The 15,971-nt window shown below is 33.0% G+C and overlaps 9 protein-coding genes across 9 annotated transcripts; 3 read left to right on the top strand and 6 right to left on the bottom strand.

Moving 5' to 3' along the window:
- The first annotated feature begins 320 nt into the window (after nucleotides 1–320).
- On the top strand, nucleotides 321–1,837 carry BX664DRAFT_385763 (uncharacterized protein). Its single transcript, XM_051549273.1, has 6 exons — nucleotides 321–535; nucleotides 654–743; nucleotides 877–966; nucleotides 1,053–1,249; nucleotides 1,314–1,571; nucleotides 1,652–1,837. Exons 1-6 carry the CDS (start codon nucleotides 430–432, stop codon nucleotides 1,757–1,759), a joined length of 849 nt encoding a protein of 282 aa, XP_051400084.1. The 5' UTR covers nucleotides 321–429; the 3' UTR covers nucleotides 1,760–1,837.
- On the bottom strand, nucleotides 1,838–4,215 carry BX664DRAFT_332509 (ATPase, V1 complex, subunit H). The gene is made up of 12 exons (XM_051545343.1): nucleotides 4,086–4,215; nucleotides 3,737–3,938; nucleotides 3,593–3,668; nucleotides 3,416–3,481; nucleotides 3,168–3,341; nucleotides 3,004–3,111; nucleotides 2,849–2,936; nucleotides 2,619–2,782; nucleotides 2,427–2,552; nucleotides 2,233–2,337; nucleotides 2,055–2,168; nucleotides 1,838–1,978 (listed from the first exon to the last, which is right to left on the bottom strand). Exons 1-12 carry the CDS (start codon nucleotides 4,182–4,184, stop codon nucleotides 1,969–1,971), a joined length of 1,332 nt encoding a protein of 443 aa, XP_051400083.1. The 5' UTR covers nucleotides 4,185–4,215; the 3' UTR covers nucleotides 1,838–1,968.
- A 221-nt stretch (nucleotides 4,216–4,436) lies between these two features.
- Nucleotides 4,437–6,003, bottom strand: BX664DRAFT_280053 (AtMMH-1). Its single transcript, XM_051541467.1, has 7 exons — nucleotides 5,959–6,003; nucleotides 5,797–5,862; nucleotides 5,639–5,748; nucleotides 5,518–5,572; nucleotides 5,129–5,427; nucleotides 4,801–5,056; nucleotides 4,437–4,723 (listed from the first exon to the last, which is right to left on the bottom strand). Exons 1-7 carry the CDS (start codon nucleotides 5,974–5,976, stop codon nucleotides 4,451–4,453), a joined length of 1,077 nt encoding a protein of 358 aa, XP_051400082.1. The 5' UTR covers nucleotides 5,977–6,003; the 3' UTR covers nucleotides 4,437–4,450.
- A 67-nt stretch (nucleotides 6,004–6,070) lies between these two features.
- Nucleotides 6,071–7,358, top strand: BX664DRAFT_280052 (uncharacterized protein). The gene is made up of 4 exons (XM_051541466.1): nucleotides 6,071–6,244; nucleotides 6,305–6,909; nucleotides 7,013–7,137; nucleotides 7,209–7,358. The coding sequence occupies exons 1-4, from the start codon at nucleotides 6,109–6,111 to the stop codon at nucleotides 7,282–7,284; spliced, it is 942 nt and encodes a 313-aa protein (XP_051400081.1). The 5' UTR covers nucleotides 6,071–6,108; the 3' UTR covers nucleotides 7,285–7,358.
- Nucleotides 7,359–8,336, top strand: BX664DRAFT_332498 (uncharacterized protein). Its single transcript, XM_051545342.1, has 3 exons — nucleotides 7,359–7,748; nucleotides 7,825–8,010; nucleotides 8,126–8,336. Exons 1-3 carry the CDS (start codon nucleotides 7,424–7,426, stop codon nucleotides 8,194–8,196), a joined length of 582 nt encoding a protein of 193 aa, XP_051400080.1. The 5' UTR covers nucleotides 7,359–7,423; the 3' UTR covers nucleotides 8,197–8,336.
- Nucleotides 8,337–8,795: 459 nt separating this feature from the next.
- Nucleotides 8,796–10,307, bottom strand: BX664DRAFT_332496 (uncharacterized protein). The gene has a single exon (XM_051545341.1). It carries the CDS (start codon nucleotides 10,292–10,294, stop codon nucleotides 8,861–8,863), a length of 1,434 nt encoding a protein of 477 aa, XP_051400079.1. The 5' UTR covers nucleotides 10,295–10,307; the 3' UTR covers nucleotides 8,796–8,860.
- Nucleotides 10,308–11,618: 1,311 nt separating this feature from the next.
- Nucleotides 11,619–12,951, bottom strand: BX664DRAFT_332494 (uncharacterized protein). The gene is made up of 2 exons (XM_051545340.1): nucleotides 12,929–12,951; nucleotides 11,619–12,800 (listed from the first exon to the last, which is right to left on the bottom strand). The coding sequence occupies exon 2, from the start codon at nucleotides 12,527–12,529 to the stop codon at nucleotides 11,891–11,893; it is 639 nt and encodes a 212-aa protein (XP_051400078.1). The 5' UTR covers nucleotides 12,530–12,800; nucleotides 12,929–12,951; the 3' UTR covers nucleotides 11,619–11,890.
- On the bottom strand, nucleotides 12,780–13,242 carry BX664DRAFT_332492 (uncharacterized protein). The gene has a single exon (XM_051545339.1). It carries the CDS (start codon nucleotides 13,119–13,121, stop codon nucleotides 12,801–12,803), a length of 321 nt encoding a protein of 106 aa, XP_051400077.1. The 5' UTR covers nucleotides 13,122–13,242; the 3' UTR covers nucleotides 12,780–12,800.
- A 773-nt stretch (nucleotides 13,243–14,015) lies between these two features.
- Nucleotides 14,016–14,648, bottom strand: BX664DRAFT_332490 (uncharacterized protein). Its single transcript, XM_051545338.1, has one exon. The coding sequence runs from the start codon at nucleotides 14,596–14,598 to the stop codon at nucleotides 14,038–14,040; it is 561 nt and encodes a 186-aa protein (XP_051400076.1). The 5' UTR covers nucleotides 14,599–14,648; the 3' UTR covers nucleotides 14,016–14,037.
- Nucleotides 14,649–15,971: the final 1,323 nt, after the last annotated feature.

Raw genomic sequence — 15,971 nt, 5'->3', positions numbered from 1 at the left:
ACCCTATTTATACTGTACTTCAGAGTTTAATAATATGATTTCCTCCTTTTATCTTTTTCAATAATTCTGAACCTATGTGATTCATTCAATATTCTTGATGATCAATGGTTATCTCACTATGATTTTTTATTGTCTCCTAAAGATAAAGTGGTGTTTACAATGAGATGTCATCTATACTATTCGTAAAGAAATATCTGTGATATGACACGTAAAGATCGTTTGATGTTTTTACTTGTTTGTTTGTTTATTTTGTTTCCGAGAAAACAAAAAGATGAGTGTATGCTTGACGTTAAGAAGGCCTACAGAAAAGAAAGTGGAGTCGGGGCTTGATTCTGCCACACCACTGAAAAAAAAAAGAACAAAGAAAAAAAAATTGAACCTTTCTTTCTTCTTCTTGTCTTTAAACTTGACGGAATCTCACAAAGTAATATGGTCGAAAGCGAAGTTCAACAGCTGACTGAAGATGGCAAGGTGACTAAACGTATCCTAAAGGCTGGCTTTGGAAAACTACCTGACAAGCATGACGTTGTGACAAGTAAGTTCAAGAAAAAAAAAAAGAAGACATATATGTAACTACCAAGGTCGCGTTCAAAAGATCTAAATATCTTTTTTATTATCTTTTTTTTTTTTTTCTTGACATGTATTCACCGTAGTTCACTATGAATCATTCCTTGCAAAGACAAATCTCAAATATGACTCTTCTCGTGATCGTTTGATGGAATACATTTTTACTCTGGGCACTGGTAAAGAAAAAAGAAAAAAAGGACGAAAGATTATGTTATCCATTGAGAAAAAACATATATATTAACTCTTCCCTTTCTATCTCTTCTTCTTTATTTTGAACCTTTTGATAATGTTTTATCACTTCTTGTAAAGACGAAGGAAAGGTTATTCAAGGTTGGGAGATTGCCATTCCTACAATGAAGGTTGGTGAAGTGGCTGAAATCATATGTTCACACTCTTATGGTAAGACAAAAAAAAAAAAAACTAAAAAAAAAGTAAGACGTGTACCTCTTCACATATATATTCATTTTTTTAATTTATTTTGGTAGCTTATGGTGAAGACGGACTGCACCCATTGGTACCTCCTAAAGCAAAAATCCGATGTGAAGTGGAATTATTATCAGCAAGTCCATGTGTGGAGGATAAGGCAAGAGAGAAATTGGACATAGCCAAGGCAAAGAAAGAAGAAGGAACTGAACTTTTTAAACATGGTCAAATAGTGCCTGCTCTTTATACATACAGAGTGGTAAGTGAATATATTAGAAAGGATATATGTTCATTTCTCATTTTTTTATTCTTTTTCTTTATAGGCTAGTCATTATGTATTAGACCTTTGGCAATGTACTTTTGACGAACTCGGTGAATGTCGTGAACTCACTGTTGCTATTCAACTCAACGTTGCTATATGTCAAATGAAACTACAACGATGGTCAGATGCTATTGAGACCCTGAATTATGTCTTAGAACGTGATCCTTCGACTGTCAAGGCCTATTATCGTTTGGGACAAGTATATATGGAACAAATGGAATATGAACAAGGTATTGATATTGTCAAAGAAGGTCTTAAAGTAAGTCAACTTGATTTCAAAATAAAAAAAAAGATCATTACATTGGTTTTACTCATTTCTTTATATTTATTTCTGCTTAGGCCATCCCCAAGAACCCAGAACTTACTAGTCTTCTTGCCACATTGGAACAAAAGTCAAAATCTTCATTGCAAGATAGTACTCGTGTATATAGAAAAATGTTTGCCTAGTTTCTTCTTTTCTTTCTTTTTTTTTAATATATTTTGTTACATAGCTCTCCAGAAAGATATCCGTTTGTAGTGTAGTTTATTTGTTTTTTTTTTATTTTTCAAATTATTTGAACAAATAAAACAAATCTGATATCAAATTTTTGATATCCTTTTCGAAATAAACTTTGATTCTATCTTTTAACTAAATTAATGTTATCAATATTGTCCATTTAGAATTCCCTAATAGAAAAAGAAATATATGAGTAAGTAGATCTCTTCATTTTGATTTTTTTTTTCTGTTTTCTGATTCATTTACCAAGCTTGATGCATCAATTTTTGCACAGAGCTGAGGGCTTGGTATCGAACGTCTTGATCTTCATGTGTCATCAATTCCATGATACGTTGTTTAGCACCAATTTCTTGTAAAAGTCTAATAATAAACAACATATGTCAGAAAAAGATATAATAAAACATTGATTTTTCTTTTCCATTACCTCTTTCCTTGTCTAGAAGCAAATTTAATATAATGACCAATATCACTGGCAGCCACAGATAATATAAGACAATTGGTAGAAGTACTCAAAATACGAGCAAGAGATCTAATAGAGAGGATGGTAAGTATATATATATATATATATATCAAATTCAATTTAATCTTTTTTTTTTTTTTTTTTTTTTTTTTTTTTACCTGAGTAATTGAAAGTTGTGTTCTTCCAATTTATATGCATTTTCCTTCCAAAAGATTTCCGATTTGTGTGGAGGTGACCATTCTAATTTTCCCGTTTCCACTTCTGAAGCATATTGTTCAAAGGTACTATGAACATAATAATAATAATAATAATTAGAACTTCAGTTGATATTTCCTTATTTTGGATCTTACGTGAGACTTTGGAAGTTTTCCTGTAAACGTTCTTTCAAATAATCCACATCTTCCAAGATATCAGCATCCGACCATTTACGAGCAGATAGATTTTCAGTAAAGGGTAATAATTTCACCACAAGCATAGCAGCCAAGTTTTGAGAAGGAGCTTTTTCCACAAGATTCTATATAAAATAAAAAGTAGAACGTCAATTTGATTATATTTTGTTTTCTATTCATGATGATATTACCCTAAGAGTAGCAATGGCAACTCGAATAACTTTTTCTTTGATGGCACCTTTGGCAATGTCAACTAGAGTGGGAATAATATCATATTTTCTATTGATCGAAAATATAAATAGATTGATGAGTTTTTCATCCTTTTCATTTTTTTTTTTCAACTTACTCATTGATTTCAGCAGCAATGGAAGGTTCGAAGGTCAATAACCATAGACAAAAGATAACTTGATATTGCATTTGAGGTGTGGCGGATTTGTCAAGTAAAGCAACCAGACTAATAAAAAGAAAAAAAAAATAAATAAATCATTATTTCTTTGAGTCAAATCTTACTTGTTCACGGCGTTGGGAGTCTTCCAGAAAGGTACACGATAGGTGCGAACACGTAAGAGTGATTCCAATTCTTGTACAGCAATATCCACCAAGTTGTTGTTTGCGTTGGTCAGTTGTGATGCCAACCACGAATATAGTTCAGTAAGATCATTTTGTTCAGGACAAGGTGAGGATCTAGTGATAATCAATCATCACATATATATATTTATTAGACCTTATTTGATATGATATTACACTAATTAACTTACGATGCTAGAATGGTCAAGATCTTGGTTGCTTCCAAGCAAGCCAATTCATCGTTCAACTGCAAGATTCTAATAAAAAGAAATAAATATATGTCAGAAGCAGTAAAATCCGTCTCTCTCTCCCCCCCCCTGCATGATATACTTCTACAATATATATATATATAAATATTTATACTGTACCTGAAGAATGGTCCATATGGGTAACTTTTGTTTTCATTGGCAATAGTATGGAATCCACGAGCATTTTCTTCGTTACCTATATAAAAGTTGAAAAGAGTGATAAAGTTATGTTAACATATAGTACAGTGAGTAATATATTCTTACCAGATAAAATATCATCAGCCAAAACACAAACATACTGGACGGTATCGGTACGAGAAAGACTTTGTAAAAGATATAGAATCAAAGAAGCGTAAGTATCTTCCCTGCCTTGTACAGCAACTTGAATTTCTTGTGAAGATTTCTTGTCGATGGATTTAATAAGTTCCACTTGAGCATGAGTAAGTAAATTGGCACGTTCATATCCCTGTATATCAGAATAATAATAATAAAGAAAAAGAATAACGTTAGGACACTGGTATGTTTCAGAATACGGGAGATAGTATAATATTGGAAAGAAGGAAAAAATAGGATGAGGTTTCTTTTTTTTTTTTTTGGTTTGTATGATGTTTACCTCCCAAAGGATAGGCTTCAGACGGATTTGAGCCACTTTCTTATCGAGATACTGATTGGAGACTAAAGACAAAGGAACTTCCGGTATATTGTCAGCCATGAAGGTTATTGTTGGTTAAATAAAAAAAAAAAAAGGAAAAGAAAAAGAAAGAGCACCAAAGACGGAAACGAAAGAAACGTCTTTCCAGCCAGTCCCTTGGCGATGGGTTTCAAACACCGTCCCATCGTTCATTCTGTTATGAGACTAACAGGTTCAAAGCATCACTTGTAATTAATTTTGTCAATATATAAAATACATCTTAGTTTATTTTTTTTTTAAAAAAAAGAAAAAAGATAGAAACTAAACTAATATAAAAAAAAAAAATACTAACTATTACTAGAGCCTCGTAACCTAGTCGAACTACGCCTTTTTACTTTTATTGAATTGCCGGTAGACTTGACAATTTTGCTTGAACCAGTAGTTGATGTTGGATCATTTGCTGTTTTTCTTGGTTTCCTAGTTTTTTTCAAATCCTTGGTATCATCATCCTCGTTTTCTTCTGTTTTCAATGATCTTTTTCTACTGGATGTCTTTTTGGATGGATTAGCTCCACGTAATTTTTGCAATGATGGAGCATATGCACTTGTACGACCTCCAACCTATATAAAATATACATATAATAGAGTAAATCAAAATAATCATAATAATAATAATAATAATAATAATCATTCTTTACCGTGATAAAATCTAGTTTATGACCGTTAGGTAAAACACCAGCACCTTTGCCTTTTCCTTTGTTCCATCGATAAGTCATCAACCAGTTTGCAGGAAGTAAAGATTCATCTGCTTCAGATTCCACTGCAATACGACATACCTCTTCCATTTGTTCCCTAAGTGTTTCACATTCTTTTTTCGTCAAGGAGTTACTATATTGTGCAGGATGAAGTCTTGAATGATATAAAATTTCATCAGCAATCCAATTGCCAACACCACTAAATAAAAAAAGAACGAAAGAAAAATAAATCTTTTCAAATAGATAGATATATAAATATATAAATACTTACGCAGAAAATGCCTGATCCAATAATAATGCTTTCACCGGTACCGCGCGTTTAATCACCATAGTAAAAAAATCATCGATGGAGGGGAGATTATGCAATGGATCAAATCCCAATTTGGAAATCGGAAGACTAGTAAGAGGATCACCAAATACCAAACGTAATCGTCCTAATCGTCGAGCATCACAAAAAGCCATGACGATCGTTTCTTCATCGCCTTCTTGATGACCAGCTGCTTTGCCAAAAGTGATGATTGTTTTCCAAAAACGTGGTGGCCATTCTTCCTTTGATTTCTCATGCTTGAACTAAATTATAATATAATTAAAACATGGTTTGAATTTTTTTTTTTGATCAACTAGAGAAATCACAGTATATGATTATGTATTCTACCTTACTTTGATGTCACCAGTCATACCAAAGTGTGCCACCAAATGAGGTTCTTGATCAAATCTATAAAAAAAAAAAGTTAAGAGAGTCCTAGTTGATATCTGATTTTGATATTTTAAAAAGACTTACAGGAGAATAAAGTATTTTCCCCACCGTTTAGTATCCACGACAGTCCTGCCTTCTAATATGCTTGCAAATTGGTCAGAAGTGTTATTCACAAAGATTAATTCATCAGGTACCTAATTTTAAATGAGTTAATAAACTGAAGCATCATAAATAACTATTACCGTTTCTACAGACGTGATCTTTCGTGATAAGCAATGCTTATGACACTGTCGTCTAGCATGTTCTACCTATTTTTTTTAAAAAAAAAATAAAAATAAAATAAAATGGTTAGACTCTATATAACTGTTATTCTTATAAAAAAGGTACATTCTTTCTTTCATTACCTCAGCGATTTCAGGCATGGTTGAAACTGCGGAATGGCAAGAAAGGCAAAAGCAGCAGAAAAAGAGGAAAAAAAAAAAAAAACTTTTTGGCTGTTATTTTTGATTTTCCGCTTTTTCCTTTTTCTTTTTCTTTTTTGTTGTGATCTTGATATGGCAGATGATCTAACACAACAACTGAAGGATATCTCTCTAGATTCTACCAAAAAACCAGCCACATCAAAAGCAAGCTATGACAAAACTGCTTTAAAAGAACGATGGAAGATTTTGGGCAAAGATGCCGAACAAAGTAAATAAAAAAAAAAAAGATTTTAACTTCAATACAACTTACCATAATTATGTTCCATAGGTATTCTATCAGCGATTCGACGATCATGTTTTGATACTTTTGCAAGAAAGGATTTTGGAACTACTTTACAAATGATCAAACATAGTTTTGTGGATCGTGATTATGAAGGGATCTTTACGGACGCCAGTAATCTAGATGTGTATAGTGCAGCATATGTACCTGGGCGAGCAGTCTGTTACTATGAAATTTTCTCGATGCCTCCTTTGTTGAAACTATTGATGAAGAAAACAAGAATATATGCAGTAGGTTCAGGTAGTGGTTCAGAATTGGTCAGTCTATCAGCAGCAATGACACGAGTACCTGGAGAACGACAACGAATTCAACTTTATATGCAAGATATTGGTGAATGGCAATCTGTTTTAGATAAATTCGAAAAATACACAGCACGTGCATGGCAAATCACCTCGGAACAATTGACTTGTACTTATCAACAAGGGGATATATTGGATCCTATTACTATGACAACTACTACAGCACAACAAATCGCTTCTGCTGACTTGATCACATTTATGTTTGTCATGAATGAATTATTTGTTAAAAAACAATCTGCAATGTCACTTATTCAAACTTTGGTGGCTTCAATGAAGAAAGGTGCTTATCTTTTGGTAAAAAAGAAAAAAATAATAATAATCAGAAATCATACAATAATTTTATGCTCATATTTATTTATTTATTATTTATATTTTTGAATGATATTTATAATAATAGGTGGTAGAATCAGCTGGATCCTTTTCTCATTTAAAGGTTGGTAATAAAACTTATATGGTATATACTTTATTGGATGCTATTCCTGATTTTGAATGTGTAATTTCTGAAGATTCTCGGTGGTACAGGTAAAGAAAGAAAGAAATAAAAGTTTACCCCACACTTTTTTGAATCAAGTAATAATATATATTAATAATAGGTGCAGTGATCAAGTGAAATACCCATTACCCGTGGCCAATATGCGATACTTTATCCGTCTGTATAGGAAAAAATAGGCGCCGACTAGAATAGAAATTATACCTTTTCACACAATGACTAAAAAAATAAAAATCTTAAATTTTTCTCATTTCCTTTTTCTGTCTCTTTCTTTCTTTACCCTTTCCATTTTTTTTTCTTTATTCCTTTATACAAGAAATGTCCGTTCCTTCTCCTAATGATTCTCAATCCTTTCTTACTTGGTATTTAGCGCAGCTGGCTGCTCATCCTTTACGTACCAAGGCTTGTACTAGCGGTATTTTGTCAGGTACTCAAGAACTTTGTGCTCAAAAACTCTCAGGTCAAAAGAAAATTGACAAACGTATCATTCAAATGTTTCTCTATGGTCTTTGTATTTCTGGTCCTTTAAGTCACTTTTTGTACGAAATCATGAACAAGGTGTTTGCCGGTAAAACTGGTCCCAAGGTCAAAGTGGGTCAATTACTTTTCTCCAACTTGATCATATCTCCCATTATGAACTCTGGTAATAATAATAGAAAAAAAAAGTGGATAAAGAAAATTGTTGTCCTTAGTGATTAACGGCTCTATACTTTTTATAGTATATATTAGCGCTATGACTTTTTTGGCAGGAGGACGATCTATCAAACAAATGAAGGCCGCTGTTCATGGTGGTTTATTCCGTATGCAAAAGATGTCTTGGGTCATTTCTCCTTTATCAATGATCACCGCTCAAAAGTTTTTACCTCAACAAACTTGGGTGCCTTTCTTCAGTCTGATTGCTTTTGGTAAGTAATGAGAGGGAATCATCTTTGGGAAAGAGTGATAGTGACAAATAGGATCATCAATGAATCCAAAAAAAAAATCACTCACTCTTTTTTTCTGTTTGTCATGTCTATCTAGTCTTTGGTACTTATATGAATACCATGTTGAAACGCAAGCGTATCCAAGCCGAACAAGCCAAGAAGGAATAGATTAGTTTTTATTATTATTTATTATAGAATTCAAATCTAAATATATATATACATATGTTTATTATTTTTATCATCATCTTGTCGTTGTTTTTTTTTTTATTTATTTATTTATCGGCATTGTGGTATCCATGTGTGTGTGTATGTATTATTATCCTATATCATTCTTTAGTCTTTAGTCATATCTTTTCGCACACTCTAAAATCAATGGTAGTCGTACACACATTTATAATAGTACAAAAATGCGATCATCCATTACCAATTCATCCAATTCGTACCATCATCCCATCTTCAACCAACATAAGAGTCATAGCATACTCGGTGTCTTTTCAGTTAACAAGGTATGCGTTTGTAGGTATTGACCAAACACTATCTTGGTCCAATAAAGCGCAACAATAAAGACTAATACAAAGGAATAATTCAATTTTTTATTTATTCATTTGATTTCAACAGCTAAACTAAACGATATAAAACTAAAGATATAAGACTAAAGATATAAAACTGAATATGTACGACACTAGAATTATAAACATCACCATATACAAAAATATAAACATAAAAGTTATCCATTTAAAAAAGGCCTAATGTTCATCCTATTTTCCAAAAAAAAAAAAAAAAAAAAATCATCGAAGATAATATCATATATTGTAAGTCCAAACCAAAGCGCCTATTGTCCTTGCAAAATTATCCATTTTTCATTGATAATCAAGTCAGTCACTCCATAAACGTCGACGAAGATATGGCCTCCTCGGTCAGTAGCTGGGATATGCTGTTGTTGCCGTCGTTGTACCCGTTGAAATCTAGTTGATTCATTTGCAAGTTGTTCTTGTTCTTCCCATTTTTGTCGTACTTGTTCTTTCTGTCGATCAAATTTCCTTCGTTTGCTGCTTGATGATGATATCGTAGAATTGTTAGATGATGGATCTGGAATCGGTATTTTGCATTCACGTTGATAGTACAAGACCCCTTGAGCAGTCAGGCGCTTTGCTTGCAGAAGGCGTTCAAAGTATCCGAATAAGTTTTGTGGTGTCATAGTAAAATTGCCATTGTAGTTGTATCTCTGGTCAATGAACTTCATATCCAAAGCTTGAAATGTTTGTTGTATCGTGTCATTTTGAGTAGAAAGCACCCCATTATTGTCAGAGCAAGCAGATAGAGTAGGATGTTGTCGTCGTTGTATAGTCATGAATTCAATAGGAAGCCATCCTTCATCCCACGTTGGCTTATTGTAGATAGGAGATCCAAAAGATGGCGATGGACGTACATCAACTGGCATTCGAGGGCAACGGACACGATTGATGATGATCGATTTAAAAACATGATTCGGAAATTTGAGTTGGATGGACGGAAATAGTGAACCATCATACAAGAGACCTTTGTCGATAGAGAGCCAATTCAATCTGGGACACTTCTTTTCGATATACGACCAAACTTCGTTGTTGAATGTACAATTTTTAACAGCAAGACGTTCCAAATGATGAGATTGTACAGTGGAGGGTGGCAATCCAGTGAGAGCATCATTGACAATATCAAGGAAACCAGAATCCAGCGTAATTGATAACAAGGAAGGACAGGATTCGAGGATCCAATGAATGCTAAGTAGACTTAATGGAGAGGAACCATTTCGTGAGACAGATATCCGAAGATCAGTGAGCATAGAACCAGAACGGAGACCCCAAGATAGCAACACAGGATTATTGATGATCTGCGTGCATAAAGTAATATCCAATACTTTGATCAATGGTATAATCGAGCGAGAGAGGAGACCAAATAGTTCCGTTGACAAGCCATAGGGTGAGCTGCTGATTTCCACTTTTTCGATGGAACTTGAACGACGTTGCTCTTCATCCAGGTAACAAAGCAAAAAAGTATCAATCCACCAAACATTATCCAAGCGTATCGATGATAAATTCCTACAACTGTCGAATAATAGACGTATCGTTGATTGTATTTCCTCCAAGAGAATGTTTCGGTCGGTAAAGTAATTTTGTTTGCTAGAGATGTCCAAACTTTCAATATTGGGGTATTTTTGGGCAATATAACGTATCCATAGTATAAAGTCGTTCCAAGTACCAGATACAGTGAATGTAATCTTCTTCATAAAAACACAAGGAGCATCAGTAATCGGATCTGGAGAAGCCATGTCGTTATTGAGGTAACCAGAATCTAGGTACAGTTCTTCAAGGCGATGGAAAACATGATGTAACCGTTCTACTTGAGCTGGGGAGGCAAGGCGATTCAATTTCCAAAGTTTAAGGGATTTCACGTTGGGACACCTTGAGAAGAAGCTCAACAAGTTCTCCATCGATGTCAGATAGTCACAATCGATATCCAATTCAATCAGTCTGGACAACACAGGGTAGTCGTTGAAATCAGTAGGTTGGTCACGCCTGAAGAGGCCATTCGCACGACCAATCTTCAACATGGTAAGATTCGGACAACATTGTAAAGCATTTATAAGAGGATATCGGTTCTGGTTGTAGTATCCAACTTCAAGTTTATTGGTTTTTAAGAATAAGTGTGGCTCCAATGACATGAGGTGAAAGACGTTATAGAGTTGATATTGCTTGCATAGGGTGATGGAAGTAAACAAAAAGTCTTTGCAATTTTCGTTCAATACCCGATTAACCAAACAGAGTTGATAACGATCTTGGCGTGTCAAGTAGTGATTGATTTCGATCAAAATATCCAGAGGAAAACGCAGGAAAGGTGCTGATGTCATGATATTGTGAAATAAAGAAAGAAGAAGAAAAAGAAGAAGATAATGAGTAACCACAAGTAGAATAGACTACTAATATATTACGTATTATGTTTCAGACATATAGGTATACATAATAAACAGAAACAGAAACATAAAAAAAAAAAAAAAGAAGGATAAGAAAGAAAGAGTGAAGTGAAAAAAAAAAAAAAGAGAGGAAGGAGGAAAACCGATGATTGACACTTTTCAAAACGATGAGTGTCCTTTGATACATTTCAAACACAGCTCGATCTTACACTTTCCTATTATGCTGGAAATCCCATCAAATATAATAATAATATTATCAAAGGATCACATGTCATAATCAGGTAAAGGATATCGGTCCTATTCAATCACCTTCATCCAAATATCTTACGTATCATCACCCATTTATTCATCTTCCTTCATTTACGAATTCATCTCAACAACCAAATTTATCAAGATGGATCGAGTAGAAAAACCTATCATCATAGTTCTTGGAACTCCATTTTTTTTTTCTAATTGGTTGTTTTTTCAATTCACAGATAACCACATTGTTAATATTGGAAATGAAACATTTTCTCTCATTCAAACCATCACTTGATCCACTGTTCTGAACCCATTGATCTTGGATGTCGAAAGTAATCTAAAGCAGCATCGTCGTGTAACATTCATCCATCTGATGATCAACCAAATGAACAAGAGATCATATTGAAAAAAAAAAGTGTCTTTATTGAGATAGAAACTATTTGGAAAAAGGAAGTATCATGCATAAAAAGAATAATACTAACTACAAGAATTGAGCTAAAACAATAGAAGATAGATAGAGAGAGAGATTGGGGGATAGAGGAAGATAGGGAATGGGGTATGAAGAGAATAATAGAAATAAAAACATAAAAAAAAAAAATAATAAAAATAATAATATATGGAATTGAAGAGATGGGGAGGAGGTATCCAAGTCATTAGCAGTCCATTGAGATCCTAACAAGAAGTGCTTGCGTTTTGAATCCCTTTCAATAATTGATCACGAAGATATTTCCACCGAGCATCACATAAACGAGCAGTATGACGACCTTCAAATTTCGCTTCCAGTTCTCGCCAATTACCTAATTGTAAACGAGAGAGTACATGTTGTAGCAATAGAATATCATCCTTGTGAGTCCACAATTCATATCCACGGATAGTTTGATCATACTTGGTAGGTGAGTTATAAGGTGGAAGAGTGGCTGTCGTAGAACCAGCAGTAGAAGGTGCTTGAGGTGAATGATCACGTCGTCCTTGTTGTTGATCCTCTTCATTATAACGGTCATCATCATCATAATCCAAAGTGGAAGTTGATTTGTTGCAAGAAACAGAAGGTGGTGATAAAGGTAAAAATGAAGGTGATTCACTACGATGATAACTTCCTTTGTTGAATCCATGAGGTGAGAAATTAATTGTATCCGAATCCCTACGATGAGTACTATTGCCACTGCTGATAGATCCATCCCGAGGAGGAGTAGGACACCATGAATGATCATAATGTTGATGTTGTTGTAATTCACCAGACATAGAAGTACAGGAAGAAAAGTTAGGGATAGGTGTGAATTCTTGTTCCACTCGTTTGACCTGTTCTACCATATATTCAATTAGATCCTTTGCCGAAATCTTTGGGTTTAATTTGGAGCTTCTTTTCTTGGTAACGCCATTGTTTTTCTTGTTGCTGGAAGACTATCAATTGATAACAGAATAACAAGTTAGTATATGAAATAATAACCTCCCTATTTTTTTATATCTGTTTTTCTTTTTTTTACAAACGGTACCTTTGAAGGTAGACTAGTTGTGTCATCTTCTTCATCACTGAGTATCAAGTTGCCATCTTCGTCGTATTCAACCAACAGTTTTTCTTTAACTAAAAAAAAAATAAATAAATAAACAAATAAATACGGAGTAAGATGAAAGAATTGTTAATGTGAGAAAGATGAATAAAGAAAATAATGTTCCTTTTTCCTTTTTTTTCTTTTTTTATAATGGCTGTACCTTTTTTTGGTTCACGTTTAGGTAAACAAGGAGTACCGGTTCGTTGGTAGTTGAGGATGATGTGACGAACAGCCGTTTTCGAGAGACCAGAAATACGAGCCACTCTTTTTTCTGAAGCACCAGCTTGGTGAGCGCCAATAATGAGCCATCGTTTTGCGTCCGAGTCATTAGTAGTAGTAGAGGTATGGGACATGATAGGTATGATTGAAGAAAAGTAAATAAAAAAAAAATAGAAAGAAAAGCGAGAAAATTGTTCAAAAGGGATAAATGTGTATTTGAGAGAGAAAGAGAAAAGAAAGAAAAAGAAAAGAAAGAATTAAGAAAAGAAAGCAGCCCTTTTTTTTTCCACACTCACACCACCACGCAATTTTCTCTTTTACCTGTTCCAACCAATCAGAAGAATTCACCCGTGCATTGAGGTTACACTTGCGCTGTTTTTTTTAACATTTTCTGAATTTTTAAAGAATACCCTAAGCATTCGTCAATGAGTAGATGTTATTACAAGGAAAAAAGAAAAACATCATCCATATCAAAAATAACAACAAGCAAAAGATCATCAACCAAAGATCATCAACCAAAGATCAACAGGAAAATTATGCAGTACGCCTAATGATGATATCGTTATTATCGCGTGTAATATTCGTGAGATACTGGATAAGCAATACGCCACATCTAAAAAGTGATTAACGTGATTATTGTATAGAAAAAAGCACATATATTAAATCAGTGATAACAAGGGGGGGTGTGCTCATTTTCATCCATTTTTTTTCTTTTTGTTCTCCTATTTTAATCATTTGTTTATTTAGTATGAAAGGAACTGGACAACAGTTCCAAATAATACAGACAGAGACAAATAACATCAATATTTAATAATCCAATAAATAATAAGGATAAAAAAAAACAAGCCATAAAAAAAAATAAGAGAAAAGAACATAGTACATCATCATATTTAAGTATAGAAAAGTAACAAAAAAAAAAAGTGATATAATATTGATAGATCAAGTAACGAATGTAAGGTACAATATGAATGAATGGAAGTGGTATAAATAAATAAAAATGAAATGAATGAATATAATAACAGGAATACAAAAAAAAAAAAAAAGAATCAATCACTTTCTATAGTTAGTAGCAGATTTTAAATGTTGTTGAACAATAGCATGAGCAATATCATACGAATCACGTTGAGATGGATGAAGATCTCCATGATTGGGAAGATACCAACGAGTAGCATTCAACGCGATATGATGATAATAATGAGCCATAGGAGCACCTGGAGCTGATCTTGATCTTCGCCTAAGTAATTCTTTTTGATGATGATGTTTAAAAGAAGACGTGGGTTGTGTCTTGTGTAACCATTGTTGTTCACGAACAAAACTTTTGACACGTTCTTTTTTGTATACATCAGTCATCTCTTGATCCAAAGCAATGGCTTTCAATAAGACTTCCATAGATAAACGGTCATCTTGTTTTTTGGCAGCAAATGGAGGAGGATTACTAGGCAAAGTGGTTGGCAAGGAAACTGCACGATGATGATGACGAGCCACTGTAGGATGAATGATTTCTTGTTTCTCCCAACCTTGACACACTGATTTCAATGAAGGTAGCTTTTCAGTAGATGGACTCATCATCATGGCTTTTGTTGGGCATAATAAAGGTGGAAGAACAACCATGATGTATATAAAAAAAAAAACTGTTTTTTAATATGAAATAATGAAAAAAGTGGAAGATCTGAAAGATGAAAAGAAAAAGAAAAGAAAAAAGTCTTTTTTTCATCCACCCATCAATTTATATGTTTGGTTGTTTCTAATTTTACTTTGATCTCTCCTCTCTCTCTCTCTTTTTTTCTTTCTCCCTCACTTTGTATCTCTTTCTCTTAACTCTCATCACTCTCCTTTATCCCCTTGGAAATTCCATTCAAATTCTGAAATAGACTAGTTTTTCTTACTCTTGGCATTATAATTGGTCTCCTTATTTTTAACACGTCGGTTTGAATCATTTTAGCCACGTTTTTTTATACATGATGATTACTTTTTTTTTTTTTTGGTAAGTTCTACAATAACGATGGATGATGATTCTATGCACAATCCTCACATATTTTATTACTATCTTCCATTATGTTTTTGTTTTGCCATCTATAAAAGGTATTTTTCGCTTTTCAACTCCGGATACAATCATCATCATCATCATCCTTGGATATCTTGATCCAAATATAGAAATGAACAATAAAATATTTTTTTTTTCTTCTTCCATCCTAATCCTCTCCTTTCTATATCGATTACATAACATCGAAACTCAGATATCTCCCCTGGTTTTCTATTTAAATATATATAATTGACCATTTTCCTTATGCATAATCATATTTCAAGTGGATGATGACTTCATACCATCCTAATAGAAAGGTATGCAATCTGCGCCTTTGATATATAATACCGTCAAAATATCAAAATATCTAAACATCATCTAACATCAGTTCATCATTAAATAAGTAACAATTGATAGTAATAGTTATAATATCATCATCATGTAAAATTGATCTTCTAATATAATAAATAAATAAGTAACAGTATAATGTTTTTTTTTTTTTTTTTTTCATTGACAATCCATTTTTCAAAGTCCTTGATATACAAAAAAAAAAAAAAAAAAAGAAAAAGTTGTTTTACTGTCTTACAAATAGAATAATATTCTATTTTTTGAAGATGGTTCCTTTTGACTGAAAAAGCAGTTGCGGAGGTCGAAATGGCTACGATAATTTTTTTTTTCCCTTCTCTTTCATTGACGTCAAAAGCATACTTTTGTTTTTCCTTTTTTTTTTTTTCTTTTCTTTTTCTCTCACTATATTTTATTATCCTTTCTTGATCTCTTCATTTTGTTTATTTCTGTCTTTGACATATCAATAGACAATATTCATCGATCTAATTGTAAGTAATAATAACCTTTACAATCTTTTATAAAATGAATCTAATAATACTATTTTTTTTTTGTTTATTTTTGTTTATTATCTTTTTTTTTTTCTTTTTTTTTTTTATAAAACAAAGGGAAATTC

The sequence above is a fragment of the Halteromyces radiatus genome, assembly GCF_025201355.1.
Source record: "Halteromyces radiatus strain CBS 162.75 chromosome Unknown BX664scaffold_4, whole genome shotgun sequence".
In the NCBI taxonomy this organism is placed as follows: Eukaryota; Fungi; Mucoromycota; class Mucoromycetes; order Mucorales; family Cunninghamellaceae; genus Halteromyces; species Halteromyces radiatus.
The sequence above is the reverse complement of the archived record's forward strand: the minus strand, read 5'-3'. Positions and strand labels throughout refer to the sequence as shown.

Excerpts from the sequence above, each read along its gene's own strand:
- BX664DRAFT_385763 (XM_051549273.1), top strand. The coding sequence starts at position 430 with ATGGTCGAAAGCGAAGTTCAACAGCTGACTGAAGATGGCAAGGTGACT. Across the intron at positions 536-653 it reads CAAGCATGACGTTGTGACAA|TTCACTATGAATCATTCCTT; the intron begins GTAAGTTCAAGA and ends TATTCACCGTAG. Across the intron at positions 1,572-1,651 it reads TTGTCAAAGAAGGTCTTAAA|GCCATCCCCAAGAACCCAGA; the intron begins GTAAGTCAACTT and ends ATTTCTGCTTAG.
- BX664DRAFT_332509 (XM_051545343.1), bottom strand. The coding sequence starts at position 4,184 with ATGGCTGACAATATACCGGAAGTTCCTTTGTCTTTAGTCTCCAATCAG. Across the intron at positions 3,939-4,085 it reads TGAAGCCTATCCTTTGGGAG|GGATATGAACGTGCCAATTT; the intron begins GTAAACATCATA and ends TCTGATATACAG. Across the intron at positions 2,169-2,232 it reads GCTTCTAGACAAGGAAAGAG|ACTTTTACAAGAAATTGGTG; the intron begins GTAATGGAAAAG and ends GTTTATTATTAG.
- BX664DRAFT_280053 (XM_051541467.1), bottom strand. Across the intron at positions 5,573-5,638 it reads GGAAAATACTTTATTCTCCT|ATTTGATCAAGAACCTCATT; the intron begins GTAAGTCTTTTT and ends TTTTTTTTATAG. Across the intron at positions 4,724-4,800 it reads ATAAACTAGATTTTATCACG|GTTGGAGGTCGTACAAGTGC; the intron begins GTAAAGAATGAT and ends TATTTTATATAG.
- BX664DRAFT_280052 (XM_051541466.1), top strand. The coding sequence starts at position 6,109 with ATGGCAGATGATCTAACACAACAACTGAAGGATATCTCTCTAGATTCT. Across the intron at positions 6,245-6,304 it reads GGGCAAAGATGCCGAACAAA|GTATTCTATCAGCGATTCGA; the intron begins GTAAATAAAAAA and ends TATGTTCCATAG. Across the intron at positions 6,910-7,012 it reads AGAAAGGTGCTTATCTTTTG|GTGGTAGAATCAGCTGGATC; the intron begins GTAAAAAAGAAA and ends TTATAATAATAG.
- BX664DRAFT_332498 (XM_051545342.1), top strand. The coding sequence starts at position 7,424 with ATGTCCGTTCCTTCTCCTAATGATTCTCAATCCTTTCTTACTTGGTAT. Across the intron at positions 7,749-7,824 it reads ATCTCCCATTATGAACTCTG|TATATATTAGCGCTATGACT; the intron begins GTAATAATAATA and ends TACTTTTTATAG. Across the intron at positions 8,011-8,125 it reads CTTCAGTCTGATTGCTTTTG|TCTTTGGTACTTATATGAAT; the intron begins GTAAGTAATGAG and ends ATGTCTATCTAG.
- BX664DRAFT_332496 (XM_051545341.1), bottom strand. The coding sequence starts at position 10,294 with ATGAAGAAGATTACATTCACTGTATCTGGTACTTGGAACGACTTTATA.
- BX664DRAFT_332494 (XM_051545340.1), bottom strand. The coding sequence starts at position 12,529 with ATGGTAGAACAGGTCAAACGAGTGGAACAAGAATTCACACCTATCCCT.
- BX664DRAFT_332492 (XM_051545339.1), bottom strand. The coding sequence starts at position 13,121 with ATGTCCCATACCTCTACTACTACTAATGACTCGGACGCAAAACGATGG.
- BX664DRAFT_332490 (XM_051545338.1), bottom strand. The coding sequence starts at position 14,598 with ATGGTTGTTCTTCCACCTTTATTATGCCCAACAAAAGCCATGATGATG.